Below are 16,885 nucleotides of genomic sequence, written 5' to 3' on the forward strand. Positions count from 1 at the left end.
CCCACATTAATCCAATATGACCTCATCTTAACTTGATTACATCTGCAAAGTCTCTTATTTCCAAATAAGGTCACGCTCACAGTTTCTGGATGGACATGAATTTTGGGGGGATACTGTTCAACACAGTTTACCAGCCAACATGCTCTACATATTCTATTTGTTTATCGTCTCTCTCCCTGACTAGAATGTCAGCTCTATGAGGTTGGGGATTTTTATCTGTTTTGTTCATTGCTGTATCCTCTGTGTCTAGAGCAGTGCTTGACACATAGTGGACATTCCATAAATATTTTGTGAGTAAATCTTAGTACCCATCTGCCCCCAACCCCAGACAGAATCTGAATGACAGAAGCAAGGATAAGGACTGCAATGCAGGCGTTGCCTAGAGTGTAAATAACCTGCAAATATTTGGTGGAAGAATAGAAATATTCAATGGATATACTGTATTACTTTAACATTTATGGAGCACTTTGTACAGGGTACTAAGGGAAGATACAAAGAAGTGAGAAGGAAACGTCTGAGTGTCCTGACTATGCCTCTGTGTGACCCTGGGGAAGTCACTCAACCTCTCTGTTTCACTTTCCTCACCTGTAAGATGGAGGTAATAACAGTGCCTACCTCATTGGATTGTCATGAGGATTAAGTGACTCCATATATGAAAAGTGCATAGCACAGTGCCTGGCATATGGTAAGCACCATAGACATATTAGATGTTATTATTATTGTTATTTTTTTTTCTGACAGAGTCTCGCTTTGTTGCCCGGGCTAGGGTGAGTGCCGTGGCGTCAACCTAGCTCACAGCAACCTCAAACTCCTGGGTTTAAGCGATCCTTCTGCCTCAGCCTCCCGAGTAGCTGGGACTACAGGCATGCGCCACCATGCCCGGCTAATTTTTTGTATATAGATTTTTAGTTGGCCAGATAATTTCTTTCTATTTTTAGTAGAGATGGGGTCTCGCTCTTGCTCAGGCTGGTCTCGAACTCCTGACCTCGAGTGATCCACCCGCCTCGGCCTCCCAGAGTGCTAGGATTACAGGCGTGAGCCACCACGCCCGGCCTTGACATGTTAGATATTATTATCGTAGTCATTACAATGTGCCAGCTCCGTGCAAGGTGTTTTTTTAAATAAAGTTTTATTGCGATATAATTCACATACCATAAAAGTTACCCTTTTAAAAGGTACAATTCAGCCAGGTACGATGGCTCATGCCTGTAATCGTAGCACTTTGGGAGGCTGACGTGGGAGGATTACTTGAGGTCAGGAGTTCGAGACCAGCCTGAGCAACACAGTGAGACCTTCCATCTCTACAGAAAAATAAAAAAATTATCCGGGCATGGTGGCACACGCCTGTAGTCCCAGCTACTCAGGAGGCTGAGGCAGGAGGATCACTTACTTGAACCCAGGAGCTTGAGGTTGCTGTGAGCTGTGATCACGCACCACCGTACTCTAGTCCAGGTGACAGAGCAAGACTCCATCTTCAGAAGAAAAGCTTAAAAAAATAAAAGGCACAATTCGGTGGTTTTTAGTATATTAACAGGGTTGTACAACCATCACCACAATCTAATTTTAGAATATTTTTATCCTCTTCCAGAAAATCCCCATACCTGTTAGCAGTGTCTCCCCGTTCCTCCACCCACACCCCAGCCCCTGGCAAACACTACTCTAATTTCTGTCTCTATAGATTTGCCTATTCTGAAACTTCACATAAAAGGAATCTTATAATATGTGACCTTTTATCACTGGCTTCTCTCATTAGCATAATGTTTTCAAGGTTCATCCATGTTTTAGCATGCATTAGTACTTCATTCCTTTTTAATGGCTGAATACTATTCCACTGGGGGCCATACCACATTTTGTGTATCCATTCATCAATTGATGAGCATCTGGGTGCTTCTACTTTTTGGTTCTTATGAATAATGCTGCTATGAACATTCATGTACAAGTTTTTGTGTAGATGTACCTTCTATTTCTCTTGGATATATACCTAGGAGTGGAATTCTTGGGTCATATGGTAACTCTATGTTTAACATAGAGTTTTCCAAAGTGGCTGCACCGTTTTACATTCCTACCCTCAATAAGCATTCCAACTTCTCCACATGCTTGCTAACACTTCTCATTGTCCTTTGGATTTTAGCTACCATAGTGAATGTGCAGTAGTATCTGTGTGTGTGTGTGTTTAGGAAACTGATGTTTATTTTCTATCAACCTTATTTCTGTTTTCTGTTCAAAAGCCTGTGGAAGAACAGCTTAAGACTACTCAGTGGTTATTCCCACTCATTCAGTGACCTGAGCAGTGGGAGTTGCAGACTAGGCTTCACTGGTAGGCAGAGAGCTCCAAACTTTAGAGGAGAACTACTTAATAGGCACAGAGGGCATTTGCATGCCTTCAGACCAGTCTGTGACCTCGGGTTGAAGAGCTGTAAACTCAGGAGCGGAAGCAGTCCATTTACCCTGAAGTTCCTCCTTGGTTACAGCCTTTTCTGCAGCAGTCTGCTTTTCCTTTTCAATCTCTTCAGGATCTCTGCCGAGGTAGAGATCAGGCGTGACCTCCCATGGGTGTTCACAGGAGACGGTGCCACGCATGTGCAGAACTTCCCGGGCCAGCATCCACATCAGACTGCCTTGTTGCACTGGATGGCGATGTCCACGTAGCGTAGAAAAGAATCTGTGTTACACAGAGCAGTGGTAGGCAGGTTAACATAAGACACCTCTGTGGGAGGCTGGTGGTCAGCCCTGGGATCAGTAACCACCAGCAGATGTCCCTCCTGGAAGGCTGTCTGGATCTAGTTAGTGAAAGTTCCAGTGATGAAGCACCTAGCAATAAGAATAGCCCCATGGAAGCAGCAAACTTCAGCACAGCCCACTGGCCAGTATTCCTGGAGGATATAACAGTGACATCAGCCGGGTTTTCAGTGGCAACAACGGCAGAAGCTTCATCCAGGTCCCCTTCAGATTTGTGATGTAGATGTCCTCACTTTTCCTTTTGTAGATGTACTGTTCCATTTGGAAGTCAAGATTGGTGCCATCCAAGTGGGTTTCTGCTGCAAGGAATTTGAGGATATCCTCTTCTTTCATCTGCAGGACATCAAAGGCTCCTAACATTGTGAAAGTTTCCCTTTAAGTTACTGGGGAACCCAGGAAAATGCCTTAGGGGTAGCCTGGAAGCTCATTGTGGTTTTAATTTGCATTTTCCTGTTGGCTAATGAGCTTGAGCATCTTTTCTTGTGCTTATTGGCCATTTGTATATCTTCTTTGGAGAAATGATTCAAATCCTTTGCCTCTTTAAAAAAATGGATTGTCTTTTTATTGTCGATTTGTAAGAGTTCTTTATATATTCTAGATACAAGTCCCTTGTAATTCACATACATTGAGAATGTAATTCTCCTATTATGTCGATTGTCTTTTCTGTGGAAGGTGTTTTTGCGTGATTTATGCAAGACCACCCCATGGGGTAGGTGTTATTGATAGGGAAATGAAAGTTCCGAAGAGGAGAAGATGGAATTTAAATCCAGCTTCGAGAGACTGTGAGAGAGAAAGCGAGGGAGAGAGAGCGCACGAGCTAGCAAGAGGGCATGCACCTGTGTGTGAGAGCGTGTGCAAGGGTAAGTGCGTGTGCTTCTGGCTGGGGAAATCAGGGTTGGCTTCAGCAAGGTGGTATTTGAGTTAAGTCTTGAAGGATGGGTACAACTTCATTGAATAGAGATGATTGAGTGAATGGGAAGAGCATTTCCAAAGAAGAGCAGGAAGTGAACGCTGAATGAATGGAGCTTTGATCCCAAGAATGGCTGTGATAGGGAGTCCCCGGGATTTGTTGGGATGGGAGATCCTGGGACTGCCTTGGTTGGAAGACTCAGGGACTGGCCAAGATGGGGTATCCTGGGATTGGCAGGGATAGGGGATCTGGACACCGGCTTGGATGGAGAGCTTAAGGGCTGGCTGGAGTGGAGGATGCCTGTGGTGTTGTGTAGTATGAGTGTGTTTGTTGGGTCGGGGGAGTGGGGAGCTGCAGACTGGCTGGGCTGGAGGGGCACAGGGCTGGCTGGGATGGGAGACCCAGGGACTGACTGCCCATGAGGGGGTCTGGAGAGAGGTCGCCTGAGATAGGAGGTCCAGGGGTTGGCTGGGATGGGGAATTTGACACTGGTTGGGATTGGGAGACGTAGGGGATGGGGAGTACACGGGTTGCCTGGACCTCGGGACTGCCTGGGATGGAGGCTCCTGGGATGGCTTGGATGAGGATCCTGGGCCTGGCGGACCCCAGGGACGTTGGAACGGGCTGGGATGGAGGGTTTCGTTAGGCTGTGTTAGGTGAGGACCCTAGGACGGGTGGAATGGAGAGACCTCCAGCAGGCTGTGATGGGGCTGGCCCTGGCCGGGCGTCGGCGCCTTGGGGACAATCCAGCTGCGGGTGCGGGTGGCAGCCGCAGGTGGGGCGCGCGGGGGCGGGCCGGGTGGGGGCAGGGGCGGGGGGCGGGCCGGCGGCCGGGGCGGTCCCGCGCGGCCGCGCTGCGCAGTGACTCCGCAGCGGGCGGAGCGCCGTGGGCCGCGTCCTCCCGAGCCGTGGCGGTGGCGGTGGCGGCGGCGGCGGCGGCAGCAGCCTCAGCTCCTGCTCCCCGTGCCGCCGGCCCCAGCGCTGTCTCCCGGGCCCCCCCGGGCCCCCGGGCCGTCGAGCCCGGTGCGCGCCCTCGCGTCCCGCCGGCCCCCTCCCCCGGCTGGGCCCGGGGGAGGGTGGCGCCGTGAGCGAGCGGGGACCGGGCTCTCTTGCCCCTTCCCCTGCCCCTGGGCCGCCAGGATGGAGGCGGGGTCGGGGCCCCCGGGCGGCCCGGGATCGGAGAGCCCCAATCGGGCGGTGGAGTACCTGCTGGAGCTGAACAACATCATCGAGAGCCAGCAGCAGCTGCTGGAGACCCAGCGGCGGCGCATCGAAGAGCTGGAGGGCCAGCTGGACCAGCTGACCCAGGAGAACCGCGACCTGCGGGAGGAGAGCCAGCTGCACCGGGGGGAGCTGCACCGGGACCCCCACGGCGCGCGGGACAGCCCGGGCCGCGAGAGCCAGTACCAGAACCTGCGCGAGACCCAGTTCCACCACCGCGAGCTGCGGGAGAGCCAGTTCCACCAGACGGCCCGGGACGTGGCTTACCCGAACCGAGACGGCGCCTACCAGAACCGGGAGGCTGTGTATCGGGACAAGGAGCGGGACGCCTCCTACCCGCTCCAGGACACTACCGGTTACACAGCCCGCGAGCGCGACGTGGCCCAGTGCCACCTGCACCACGAGAACCCAGCCCTGGGTCGCGAGCGTGGCGGGCGGGAGGCCGGGCCGGCGCACTCGGGCCGCGAGAAGGAAGCCGGCTATTCGGCGGCGGTGGGCGTGGGGCCGCGGCCACCGCGGGAGCGGGGCCAGCTGAGCCGTGGCGCATCCAGGAGCTCCAGCCCCGGCGCTGGCGGAGGCCACAGTACCAGTACCAGCACCAGCCCGGCCACGACCCTCCAGAGAAAGTAAGGAATGTGTGTTTGTAACCCCCTGCTCTTCCCTGTAGATCCCTCTCCAACTTGTCTGGCTGATAAAGTAACAAGCCTGTGCCTGATTCTATGTCCTCCTCTCCTGTCCCAACCTGCCAGGAGAAGCCGGGTCCTCCTCATGCAGCCGACACCCCTTCCCTAACCACCCCTGACTGGGTTGGCCAGATGAGTGCAGGCGTCTCTCTTTCCCAGTACCGCGGCCACTGAGGGACTAGAGCAGTCATCACCGCCTCCCCCGCCTCCACTTCTTCAACCCCTAGCTGTATCTTTGCCAGAAGATGGGTTTTCATTTATTTATTTATTTTGGTTTTGTTGGTTGGGATTTTTATCGTCGGGGATGGTGTCAACTGGGAGCCCCAAGGGAGAGAAAGCCCCCCGTTCGCCCCCCCCTCTCTTTTTTTTGCTTTGCCTGATCTTGTTTCCCCTGGCGGCTTCAGCTCCATCCTTTCCCAGAGAGGCAGGTGGAGACCAGAATGGCTGCTGGAGGCTGAGACATCCTTCTGAGGGGAACTGCAGCACATTCTGGCCAGGGGGAGCAAAGATGGGGGAGCAAAGATGGAGGCCAGGCCCTTGGCTAGTTCCTCAAAGTCCACCCCCTCTCCACCCTTCAAGAAAAACAACACCCATTTAAACAGCCCTTCTGGGAAGGGAAGTCTACGGATCTCCCCTCTGTTGGATGGGTTCCAGCTCCTGCGCTGGAGTGTGTCTGTCTGTCGATTTGGGACACATTGGCAATATCTCTTGGGTTGGTGGGACATTGGCTGGGTCCACTTTTTCCATGTAGATACCATCGTGAGTTGATTGGGATAAATTTATCAAGCTGAGAGAGTCAAGGGCGTGCAGGCTCACAGCGCTGCCCTAAAGGTTCCCTTATTTCTTTTCTGCCATATTAGAAAGAAAACCGAATTGGGAGTTAGGGGATCTGCGTTCCCCTTCCAGCTCTGCTGCAGATTGGCTTTGTGACCTTGACTGAGTCCCTTCCTCTGTCAGGCCATCAGTTCCCTGTATCTTTTTAATTGGCAAGGTCTGCCTTGGATGCTCTTAAAGGACCCCTCCAGCTTAGATTTGATGGTTCTGTGACTAATCCAGCCACACTACAGAGCAAGTCTGAAGTCCTCTAGCGAATGGACAGGCTTCCCCCTCCTCTCACTGCTCAGCTGGTCCTACCATGTGCCACAACCAGTGGAGTGTCTCTTGGAGGCTGGGCTGGGGGTGGGGAAGCCTTCTGCCTCAGGAAATCTGCCGGGAGACAGCTCTCTGCAACTCCCCCGTGGTGAGGCAGCAGGCTGGGGTGCTGGGTTGAGATGGCTGGGCCCCAGGAGCAGCAGCTGCAGCTTGAGGGCTCGGCTGGCCACCACTGCAGTGCACCCTCAGCTGAGTTTTGGTGTGGGCTGCCCCTGAGTAGTCTGGGGGCAGGGGAATGGGCTCCCTTGTCCAGGCAGGGCTTCTGGGAGCCCAGTCCTGTAGGACTGACTGTGTGCCCCTCTGGGCACCACGAGGGACGAGGGACACGAGTAGACCAAGGCCCGCTCAGGAGAAGGCCATGGTGGGTGGAGGTAGAGGAAGACTGGATGGGACATTGTGGTCCTTGAGCCTTGCTGCAGAAGACTTTTCTAGAGGGGTCAGACCTGTGACAGAGGGAGCAGCCTCATTATTGTGTTGCTCCAGGGAGCAGAACCAGGAACAGTGGGAACATTTGAGATAAATTAGGAAGAACTTTCAAACCTGGCCGTCTGGTGATGCAGTGGACTGCCTCAAGGAGTGGAGGTGGGAGCTGGCTGGACATGTCCAGCAGAGGCCAGGCGCAGGTCTGGAAGGGCTGGAGAAAGCATAATTCCTGAATTAGGTGTAAAGCCCAATGAAATAACCTGGGTCTCCCCCATTCCAGGATTCCATTACTTTCACATTCTACATCCTGCAGACATGGGTCTGAATCTCTTGGCTGGCCAGAAGCCCATTTGCTCTTGAGTTCTGTGCTTCTGCCACCCTTGCAGGCCTGCCTCTTGGTCCTTCCCTCTTTTGGTGCACCTTCCAGGTTGCTTGTTGGATTTCCTTGCTTCACATCTCCTACTGGATTAATAAAGGGGTTTAGAATTTCTCTCCTAACCATATATTAACTATTTGCACATCCATTATTACCTCTTTTGGTCTTCACAACAAGCCCTGTGCAGTGAGCATTAGCAACTCTATTTTAGAGATGGGGAAACTGAGGCTCCAAGATAAAGGGACCTTGTTCAAGGTTACACTACTAGTTTCTAATGGAGCTGGGGCTAGAACCCAAGTTTACCTGTCTCCAAGACCTGTTATTTTTTCATTAGAGCTCTCCAACCCACAGGAGCTTCTTGGCCTCAGGACCTGGACTGAGCTGGGAGAGGCCTGAGAGCCTTAGGTATCTAAAGGGTTTGAGCAGGTGGGAGAGGAGTCTGGGATGAGTGGGGAGTCGACGGGGGAGGGAAGAAGGCTCTGTCTCCCTCCTTTGCACTCTCCCTCCTGGCCAGGCAGCGGGAGGGCCTGTCGATGCCATAGCCATTGCTGCCATCACTGCTGCTGCTGCAGCAGCGACTCCCCTGCTAGGCCTGTTCTGGGTTTGTAAGGAGTGGGTGAGAAGGCTGCCGCTGGAAGCGAGGGCAGGCAGGGTGGGAGTTTAGCAGCAGAGGCTGCAGCATTGGGGGAGGCTAGGTAGAGCGGGGCGCTCCCAGTCCCCAGGCTCCCTCTGCTGGAGGAAGAGGGGAGAGTGGCGCCTGGGCCCTGCTGAAGCTTGCTGGGGGCCGCTCTGCCTGGGGACTTTATTTAGTCCTCCCAACAACCGCTGTGCGTCTGTCACCGCAATCCTCGTTTTACAGCCAAAGAAACTGAGGGCGCAGAGAAGTGAAGCCTACCAGAGGTCACACTGTTAATAAGACAGACTCCTAATCCTGTGAATTGTCCCTCTACTGCATTGGACATCAGCTGTCATGTCCACCGCATCTGTATCGTCCACCCGGGATTCCCACATCCTCCTGTACTGTCCCTTTTGGATAGGTCCTAGGATGCTGGTATCCCTTCTGCTGTGCTCTGGGTGTGGCCTCTCTAGTGCAGCACAGAGTGAGATGAGTCCCTACCTCCTTCTGGTTGCTGGTCCTCTGTATGGGAAGGTTTTGTTTGTTTGGTTTTTAGTAATTGTTGGTCCTGACTACATGCTCAGGTCTCTACTTGGGATTGTCACCTCCCCTGTCACCCTCCTCCCCACCAGTGATTAGAGAAGATCTGTTTTGGTTGTTGATCTTAGCCTGGCCCTGGAATGATTGATAGGAGTGCTAGGGGCCACTGCTGAGTTGCTCCATGCTGAAGAGAGCTGCGTTTCCATGCTTTTTGCATGGGCCCAGCTCTGGCTCTGCTGTAGGCGGCGGTGGGCTAAAGCTGGTATGGTGGTAACTCTCCTTCCTCTGCCCCCACCTCCACTCATCCCACAGGCTGGCTCACATTTGCGGGTAGCAGCTAGAGGGGCCGGCCTGATGTTCTTGCTGGCCAGGGTGATACGTGGCCTATGGCATGGCTGCCGGGCTGTCCTCTGCGTGCTCCCCTGCAGGGGCTAAGGCCACTGAGAGGGAGCCAGTGAGAGAGCAAGCCCAGGGACAGGCTCTGGGGAAGTCTGTCTCCTTTGGGGTCTTGGGAGCTTTTCCCAGGGGATCTCTCCTTCTTCCCAGGAGGGCACACCATTTATCTTGCCCCCCCCCCCGCCACTGTGTTGTGAGCATTATCTTCACATGGGAGGAAATGATAATGTTGAGTTTAATAAGAATTAGACAAATCTTGCTTCTCTACCTAGATCTGGGGCAAGAATGGGGTTGTTGTCATCCATAAACATTTCTTGGTTGTGCGCACAGGGCAGCAGGGGCCACCAGGCTGAAGGAACACCATGTTCTTTGTGCTAGCAAAGCCCCCCACCCTCTGGCCAGGGAGACAGGGTTGCAGGCCCAGCTATTCCACAGAGACGGTGCTCAGGATGAGATGAGTGGCAAGGGTGGTGACGAGTGGAGGTTCTCAGAGGAAGGAGGGATCAGGGCAGCCCGGGCCACTAGTTGACGACCCTGGCAGTGGGTGGGGGGGTTCTGGGGGGACTTTGAGGGAGAGTGAGTGGTCCCTTGGTGGAGGGAGTGATGGGAGGAAGACACCAGACCAGGCGTGCCACCTGCCCTTTCCTCATCTGTCCCACCACTGCCTATTGTGGCCTCTGAATTTGCTGGGAGCATAGTAAAGGCCTGGAGCATGGGGAAGAGGCCACACGTGTACTGAGTGAGTCTCAGCCTTCTGTGTGCCAGGCCCCACGCTATGTGGTTTTATGTAATAATAGCTAACATTTTTTTTTTTACTGCACTTACTGTGTGCCAAGCACTATTTGTTCTAAGCGTTTTCCACGTATTCATTCAATAGTCACATGAATCCTTTTGTGTAGATATTGTTATTAACTCCATTCTACAGATGAGGAAACTGAGGCCCAGAAAGGTTGAAGAACACATGCAAGGGCCCTTAATGAATACGTGGCAGAACTGTGAAGGAGCTGATGGAGCCTAGGGGGTCGGGGCTCCAGGGTCCGCAGCGTTCTTACCCACTATGCAGCACTGCTTCCTAGCCCATTTGCACAGAGCACCTGCCAGGTGAGTGTTATTATTGTCCTCATTTTTCAGACTCCGAAATGAGGATCAGAGAAGTGCAGTGACTTGCCCGAGGTTACACAGCAAGATGGGGCCCAAAACTGTCTGGCTCCTAAGCCTCTGGTACACCACTGCCTCCTGCAGGTGGGCTTTAAAGACATCGAAGCTAGTCCTGGTTCTGGCTTCCCCGAGCAGAGCTCCCAGGACCACTGCTTTAGACAGGCTCCCTCTCGTGATCACCCCCTGAATTTTTGCCATAGTCTCTTAATAGAGTGCCCCCTGCTCTTGCTCTGTCGAGCCTCTGATGAGGTGCAGCCAGGCCACGTTGTGCAGTACGGCTCTAGTAGTTTCCCCCTCTCATTGGCCTGCAAACTCCTCCACCTGCTGTGCTTGGTCCTCTTAGGATCTGCTGCCAACTTACCTTTCTCCTCTCATCTCTTTACAGTCCCCCTCACACAGGCCATGCTCCAGCCAGGCTGACCTGTGTGCCCCCATTGTTAGCCCACTCTGGCCTTCCCATAGCCTCTGGGTCTTTGCTCATGCTGCTCCCTTCTCCGGGCCGCTGTGTCCAGTTCCCAGGCTGGGCTTAGCTGTCACCTCTCCTGCGTTTGTTCTCTGGTGTCTCTTGATGCACTGTCTATCCCTATCCCTCGCAATGAGCACTCTGCTCCTTTTTATACCTTCATGGTTGTTTACATCTTGTGTCCCCTCTGCTAGACCGAGAGCCTCTTCAGATTCCGATTTAACTGACATATATAGCGTGTGTGTTGTGTGTCAGCCCCCATGCTGGGTGCTGTGGGCACGAGTGCAGGAGCTGCTTAGTATATGGTGAATAGACAAATGAATGTCTGATTAAGTCCCGGCGAACTAACAACGGCCACTGGTGCCTGATTTTTTTCTTCTAGGACTCCTGTAGTGAGAAATGCCAACTACAGGATTCTCTTGGCCTTTCTGTAGCTTTTTCCTCGCACTCCCTGGAGACATTTTGGCCTTTGCTCTTTCTGCTCCTCACACTCACCAGTCTCCCGGTTCGTAGGATGTCAGGGTGGCAGAGTTGGATGAGACTATGGAGACATTTAGACCAATGTGCTCATCATCATATCTCCCTACCATGGCATGGCCACGTCAGGCCTTGGTATTGACCCTTGTTGCAAAAGCTTCTGTTCCGAAAGGAGCAAAGAGGCCTGCACAGGACCTGTGTGCAGTTCACCCAGCCCAGTGGGAAGTTGTTTATTTATCCCCCAAATCGTTCTTCTGCTCAGACCTTGGGCTGCGCACGGCGTCTCGGGGTTGAAATAAGATTTGACCCTTGTAGCTCATTCCCTGCTGTATTCCTTGGCAGAATCACAAACATTGGTCAAGAGGAAGAATAATGAATACATACATGACTTCCTCTTTTGGGGGAGCTCTTTTAGGGCAAGATAATTTGCTAGTCACTCTAACTTCCTTGTGGTATTTGGTTTCTCTCCAAGCCTCCGTGTTGAAAGCATTTATACCGAGGGACCCATGCCCCAGTGCTTAGTAGCTGGAGCTCTCCGGGACCTTAGCATTCAGAGAAAGGGTGGTGCTGGGGAAGAAGGACTTTGTGTGATGCTAGGCAAGTCACTTCACTTTCAGAGCCTCAGTTTTCTCAAGTAGGAAACGGAGATCAAATATTTTCTGATATGTGAGATTTGTGTTGCCCCTCCCAAAAATGTATCAGAAACTTGCCTAGCTGCCCAGCATATCCGTCAGGGTCCTGATCAGTATGGAAAGCTGAGGGCAGAGGATGGAAAATAATACGGAGTAGATGAAACTGCCCTGCCCCCTAGAGGCGGAGCGTAGCAAACAAAACAACAATATGAGAACGGAGGCATAGGATCCTTTTCAAAACAAAGCTGACAAGCCTACATGGCTGATTAGGATTATTCCTCCAACATTTAGATGTAAATTTATCGCCTGATGGGTACCATTTCAATAACGCCAAGTGTTAAAAGGGTAATATCATTGCATATCCAGGCCTTGCGATTTCCTGCTGGTTTCCAGGATACGGCATACTGCATTCACCTGAATAAAAATGGTACTTTCTTTCATATAACCACTTCAGAATTATTGTCATTATATCCGCGATGAAAAGTACTTAAATATGTCCTTCCCCCAGATTTTTATACAAAACGGGGAGGCATCTCATACAACTATGTATCTGATATACTAGCCGGTTCCTAAATAACCCATCTCATCGTGATTGTTGTGAAAATTAAGTAAGATGACATAGATGACGCGCTTAGCACACAGTATGTGTTTACTCAGTGATGGGCGTTATTATTAATAATAACTTTGTAAAGCTCTGTGCTGTGGGAGGGCAGAAGGGAGAGGTCATGTGGGAGGTCACCATATTTATAAGAGAGAGATCAGTCCAGTGAATATTGTGTCCCTAGTATGTGCCACGCCTCATGCCATCACAGGCAAAGGGTTCTGTGATTAGTATTATGTAGTTCCTGGCTTCAGGGTGCTCACAGTTGGGTGGACAAGATGGACATGGAAACAGGCGATTGGTATCCAGTGTGCTATGCTAGAGGGGAGCACAGGGGTTGCGAGTGCCCAGATGAGGGACATCTACCCAGAGCATCCAGGAAGGCTTCTTGGAGGAGGTGATATCTGAGCTGAGGCTTGAAGAGTGGACAGCATGTAAGTTAGTGGGAATTGGGGGCAAAAGGAAGGGTAAGACACAGAGGCAGGGAACCAGCAGGATATGTGAAGGGGGCACTTTTATCAATTCACTACAAACTAGAGCATAGGCTGGGAGGCAGGAGTTGTCGGGAGAGGAGTCTGGAGTGTTGGCCAGCCTAGATCATGAGGACTCTTGACTAGCAACATCAGGAGCTTTATGCTGTTGGGAATTGGGAGCCAACATAGGGTTTTGAGCTGGGGGGGAGAGGTGCCTATTGTACAGTACAGAGGGACATGTCGAGAGCCACGTTTTGGAAAGATCCTTCTAGAGGGTAGTTTGGAAGATACATTGGAGGGCATCCAGTGAGGAGGCTGGTGCAGCAGTCTGGATGAGAGACAAGAAGGCCTGTGCTTGGGCAGTGGGAGTAGAGATAACCTGTGGGGGAAAAAGGATGATGACAACACATGGACAAGTGCCATCAGAGGGGGGGAGCACAGCCTACTGCAGGAGCTCAGAGGAGCAGCAGCTGGTCATGACCACTAGGGTTTTAATAATGCCAGCATAAAAGTCAAGAAACTTTGAGCTGGAAGGACCCTGAAAAATCATCCAGCTGAAGTCGTTCATTTTACAGATGAGGAGACCGAGGTTCAGAAGGAGAATGGACTTGTACAAGGCCACTCAAGGTGTGAGCAGAAGAGAGAGCTCTGATTAGAAGAGTCACTCTAGTATTAAACGCCAGTGTTCAAAGCATCCTTCCTTAAATGTGCTAATTCCTGCCTCAAAATCCTGTGAAGGTTGCAGGGATTATTATTTTTTATGTCCTACAGCTGAGAAAACCGGGGCTCAAAAGGAGGCTAGGTGACTTTTGGGGCAGGAAGTGATGGAGACGAGGCATCACCTAAAGGGCTCTTGCTTCATGGCAGACAGACCTGCTGCTCTGTTCCAGTCCCTCTGAAATCAAATCTGCTAGATTCATAGCTGGGGAGTGAACCCAGGGTTCTCTTTCTCCACCCAGCCCAGGCCCAGCCTTCTTTCTGCTGGTTTCTGCCTTAGATGCCCCATTTACTATAACTGAGGCAGCTCAGAGGCATTTTCTAGCCTGACAGCCAGGCCTGTCATCCCCTTTTCTGTTTTCATGGAAGAGGGTGAGCCTGTGGCTGTCATTACTACATCCCCATTGCCTTGGGCAGGGCATCTCTGGCCTGGGTGTCTGTGTTTTGAGGCCCCATGGTATGATACGCAAAGAATGAGCTTTGGAGACAGACAGGCCTGAATTTGAGTCTAGGCTCTGCCCCAACCCATGGGATGATCTCAGCTAGGTCATTTTACCTTTTCTGAGCTTTAGTTTCCTCATCTGTAAAATGGGATAACAATGCCTGTTTGTCAAAAGTAACCAAGATGATTTGAATGGCATTCCCTGATACTTATAGGTGCTCAATAAACAATCATTTTTCTTCTCTTTCATGAAACCTCCCATGGACAGGGACTTGAAGAATTCAGTGCTAGGCAAAGCTTTGCACTGAATATAACTCTGAGAACTGGTATATTCCCTCCTTACTAATATGAGGCTGTCACGGTTCATTGTATCTTCCTTTTTGTCTCAGCCACCAGTTAATTTGAAGTACAGCTCTGGCATCTTTATTGATCTCTTTTTTCTGAGTTCTTATTTTCGAGTTCAATTTCTATTCTGTGTTCTTGGAGTAAGCAGCCTGAAATCCTTTGTTTCTCAGGCAGGCATAAATAACTAATGGGTGTAAATAGTTGAATGAATGGAAGGCTGGAGAGGCTGGACTGGTGTTGGTGGGATTCGAAGAGGACCAGAGGGTGGTGCAGGCTGGGGCAGCTGAGAAGGTATGTGTGTGGATGGCTGTGAGGAGCCAAGGGTTTAGTGAGGAGGGGCTCGCCCTTCATCCACCTCTCTTGCTCCTGCTTTTGAAAGAAGGGTGGATTGGAGAACAGGACCTCATGTCACCCAGAATCATCAGCCTCTCCATTTTGTATGTATAATGTGGGAGATAGAGGTCCAAAGAAAGAGAAGGGACTTGTTTTGAGAAATTAAATCAAAGCAATACATATATGCAATTTTTAAAAGATAAAAGGGATGCAAGGACTGGTGTAGTAAAAAGCTGAAGTCTCCCAGCCCCCCACATCCCACGCCCCAGAGACAACCACTTTTATCAGTTAGTTTTTCTGGTGGTAACTTCCTATCTCTAAATAACATACTTCAACAATTATATCTTCATTTATCAACTACTTAAACATTATCTCTTGACTTCTTCTTACTATGACAAAATAATTTAGCTTATTTATAACAATTAACTCTTTCTTCTCCTCCCACATTTTGATAGTTTTTTATTAACATTTGGTCTGCTCTATTATTTACCTTGGTAACTTTATTAAATACTATTTTAAACTGTGATTTCTTATTCCGTTGATTTTCCACAGCACCTCTTGACCAGTCACTATGAAAGACACAGTCATTAGTCACCACTCTTCCCTCCCTCTCTCCTATCCGTCCTCCTGGTCTCTGTGTTCTGTACTCGTGTGTCCAGCAAGGTTGATTACATTCACATTCTGTTCTGTAGAAATAATTAGGTCTTCAGTGCTTTATCTAGAGAGATTGATTATAAAATTTGGCTGCCAGTACACTGCATTTATGTGATGACTGTGTCACTGTTATTCATTGCAGGGCCAAATAGTGTACTATAATTGTACCTCATTTCCCACAGTTCCAGTGTCACAGCCTCTGTACTCCCAGGAGAATATTCCTAGCATCAATGTCAAGTGAATTTTCCTTTATACTCTCTCAATTGCTCAAAATTATACCACCTATTACTTTGTTTTATATTTGGACCAGGACTTCTTTCCTTTTCCTTCTGCTTTTATTTATTTATTTAATTTACTTACTTACTTACTTACTAGTGTGTGGGAGTTTCTTGAAACCGTAGGATAAATCATAGCACATCTTCTGGGGATATCATTTTCCTTGGAGGTTTTTTTAGGAGATTTTTTTAAAACTTCATGCTGAAATATAAGATGAATACAGAAAAGTGTTCATATCAGAAATGATATGACCCTATCACATATGATATGGTCAATTCTTACAAACCAAACACCTATGTAACCGGCACTCAGATCAAGGTCTATTTTTCACTCACCTTACCTGGTACTCAGGAATCCCTTTCAGTTTGAGGGACTGTGTCTCTTCTTATGTTATTTCTTTGATAATTTCCCTCCCTTCATTTTCTGTTTTCTCTTTCGGGAATGTTAGTTGCATGTTGAACTTCTTGGGTTGATCCTCTAGGCTGCTTACCTTTTCTCTTATGTTGTATATGTCATAGTGTATGAATGAGTTAATAGAAAGTCTGACTGAGAGGTCTGTGTATCCCGGCTTGCTTGTCCACTTGCTGGTTTTATTTTGGTGAGCCAGCAGGGTGCGGGTTGTTATAAGGGGTGCCCCCCAAATACCAGAATAAAAAGCACTGTATTTGGGGGGCACCAACATGCCACTAGGTGCCTTAATTGATCCTGGATAGTTTGATTCCTTTAACAAGCAGCCTCTTGTATTTTACCTGGGGGTGAATGCCAGGCAGCGTGTGTTCTGGGTCCTGAGGTTGGGGGTGCAGGAAAGGATTTCATATACTTACCTTCAGCTTATCTGCCTGTATTCAGCCCCCTGATTCCTCCTGCCCTCCCTTGTGGCTACCGTCTCCAAGTCTGGCGTCTGTCTAAGCCTCTGCTGGCCCGACTGGTGCCCTGCTCAGCTGTAACCCCCTAAGTGGTGTGGATCTCCCTCAACTGCCAACACTCTTCCCTTTGTTTTTTGCTTCCAGAAATTTGTTGAAATCTCTCACCCACTGATATTACCGTCTGCCATCCTTTTTCCTGTTATGAGTTCCTTATTTTATTCCTTCCCTTTCATTTTGGTGGGGCCCTGGGAGAGGAGATAAACATTTATGCTCTTAAGGTACAAACTAAGGTGAAAGCTACTTTTAAAAACAGTTGTTTTGTTTTCTCAATCCGGATCGAAACTGGAAACGTATTAGTAAACCCCCAGCTAGCCAAGCCTGGATGACCTCAT

General features: G+C 50.1%; 1 protein-coding gene and 1 pseudogene across 2 annotated transcripts in view; one reads left to right on the top strand and one right to left on the bottom strand.

The window, feature by feature from the left end:
- Positions 1 to 2,250: 2,250 nt before the first annotated feature.
- LOC123628039 lies at positions 2,251 to 3,099 on the bottom strand (annotated as a pseudogene).
- A 1,683-nt stretch (positions 3,100 to 4,782) lies between these two features.
- IQSEC2 (IQ motif and Sec7 domain ArfGEF 2) overlaps positions 4,783 to 16,885 on the top strand; it is a 77,473-nt gene continuing 65,370 nt past the window's right edge. For both annotated transcript variants that reach the window (XM_045537642.1, XM_045537643.1), the window contains exon 1: positions 4,783 to 5,496. In XM_045537642.1, the coding sequence (XP_045393598.1) occupies positions 4,790 to 5,496 (707 nt within the window). In that variant the 5' untranslated portion in view covers positions 4,783 to 4,789. The remainder of the gene's footprint in view (positions 5,497 to 16,885) is intronic.

The sequence above is a fragment of the Lemur catta genome, chromosome X (assembly GCF_020740605.2).
Source record: "Lemur catta isolate mLemCat1 chromosome X, mLemCat1.pri, whole genome shotgun sequence".
Taxonomy (NCBI): Eukaryota; Metazoa; Chordata; class Mammalia; order Primates; family Lemuridae; genus Lemur; species Lemur catta.